This window comes from Polyodon spathula, unplaced genomic scaffold (assembly GCF_017654505.1).
Source record: "Polyodon spathula isolate WHYD16114869_AA unplaced genomic scaffold, ASM1765450v1 scaffolds_493, whole genome shotgun sequence".
Lineage (NCBI taxonomy): Eukaryota > Metazoa > Chordata > Actinopteri > Acipenseriformes > Polyodontidae > Polyodon > Polyodon spathula.
Window position 1 is genome coordinate 129 of NW_024471984.1, and position 2,064 is coordinate 2,192.

At 50.0% G+C, this 2,064-nt stretch overlaps 1 protein-coding gene across 1 annotated transcript; it reads left to right on the forward strand.

The window, feature by feature from the left end:
- Window positions 1-520: 520 nt before the first annotated feature.
- LOC121308169 lies at window positions 521-2,058 on the forward strand. The gene is made up of 2 exons (XM_041240444.1): window positions 521-651; window positions 968-2,058. The coding sequence occupies exons 1-2, from the start codon at window positions 647-649 to the stop codon at window positions 1,800-1,802; spliced, it is 840 nt and encodes a 279-aa protein (XP_041096378.1). The 5' UTR covers window positions 521-646; the 3' UTR covers window positions 1,803-2,058.
- Window positions 2,059-2,064: the final 6 nt, after the last annotated feature.

Below are 2,064 nucleotides of genomic sequence, written 5' to 3' on the forward strand. Positions count from 1 at the left end.
CTGAAACCAGAGACATGGGGTAAACCTGCATCAACATGACTGATTCAATCTGAAACCAGAGACATGGGGTAAACCTGCATCAACATGACTGATTCAATCTGAAACCAGAGACATGGGGTAAACCTGCATCAACATGACTGATTCAATCTGAAACCAGAGACATGGGGTAAACCTGCATCAACATGACTGATTCAATCTGAAACCAGAGACATGGGGTAAACCTGCATCAACATGACTGATTCAATCTGAAACCAGAGACATGGGGTAACACCTGCATCAGAACATGACATGATTCAATCTGAAATCAGAGACATGGGGTAAACCTGCATCAACATGACTGATTCAATCTGAAACCAGAGACATGGGGTAAACCTGCATCAATATGACTGATTCAATCTGAAACCAGAGACATGGGGTACCTGCATCAACCTGATTCAATCTGAAACCAGAGACATGGGGTAAACCATCAACATGACTGATTCAATCTGAAACCAGAGACATGGGGTAAACCTGCATCAACATGACTGATTCAATCTGAAACCAGAGACGTGGGGTAAACCTGCAGCAACATGACTGATTCAATCTGAAACCAGAGACGTGGGGTAAACCTGCAGCAGCACGACTGATTCAATCTGAAACCAGAGACATGGGGTAAACCTGCATCAACATGACTGATTCAATTTGAAACTGTGCTGTCTGCAGACAATGACCTACATGGTTTATTATAGTGTGAGATACACAGCCCCACGCAAAAAGCATCACGTTTGTAAACCCAATCTTCACCTCAGTATTTACAGCATTATCCCTCACAACACATTTTGTATCCCACGTCTTACAAGAACTTGAGACATATCCCGTAGGATTGTTTTGTGTACGAACATGTCTTTAACATGCTGCTCAGTACTAAATTCCTACTGTAAATTGCTGCAGCAGCATTACTGTCTTCTTTCCCTGTTTGTCTTCCCAGACTGTCTCACAACGTGTTCCAGCAGCAAGAGGATGCTGAGATGGAGGACCTGAAACAGCGGTGTCAGGAATCAGTCCTGGGCAGAGTGCGGAGGATACTCAGCGTTCAGGAGCCCCTGGACTCCACCCTGCACAGACCCACCTTCTATAGGAGGAGCAGCGAGCTGTCCAGCGTCTTCTTTCCTCTTGGGGACCACGTCCCCCACGCCCGCCGGCCCTTCTTCGGCATGGAGGAGCGGGGCCACAGATTGCATCGCTTTGGCTCCCGAGACGGCAACGTGATGCCTAACGTGGAGCACCTGTCCACACTGAGAGAGACGAGCAGCCCCGACTCCCCCGCCACACAGGTCTCCTCCCCGGTGTTCGAGGAAATCCCCGTGGTCATCGTCACCTCACCTGACACAAACACAGACACAATCGCTGGCTCATCGCCCAGCAACCAGAACGCACACAACATGGAGGGTGCAGGACCTGATGAGAAGGTAGTGGCACGGCCACCACAGAGCAGAGCGGGGGCCAGGGCAACCCCGGAGAACACACCCGAGGGTTCGGGGGTGAGAGAGCATGTGAAGAAATCCTCCTGCAGCCACAGGTGGAGCGTACCCCTGCTCAAGAAGACAAGGAAGAGCCGGCGGCTCTCCAGTCAGCGCTCGAAGGACTCTCTGCGCAGTCTGCCGAGCCCCAAGCCACTGGCAGGGAGGAGGCGTCTCTATGGGGCTGACTATGATGCTGCTGCTGAGTCTCTGCCAGTGAGGAACGTGAGCCAAGCAGGGCTGCGGGAGACTGATATCTTTGAGTCAACCAGCGAAGAGAATATCGATCAGACAAGAGATTAACGGCATTAAACCACAGTGCTTACTTTGAATGACCTTTATCTGAGTTAGCCCACCCATTATCAAGATATACCCGGCCATGTGGTTAGGGCCCAGTTCAGTAAAAGGCCTCACATTCTTGTCTTTGCAAGTCTCTTCAGTTACACAATAAGGGGCTGGTCAAAACTTCTTATGAAAACCTACACCTGGGAGGTGGGGGGTTTGTATACTTTTATAGAGCTTGAAATATTCACATGCCTTCCTGCAACAGAACTACAGCCACCAG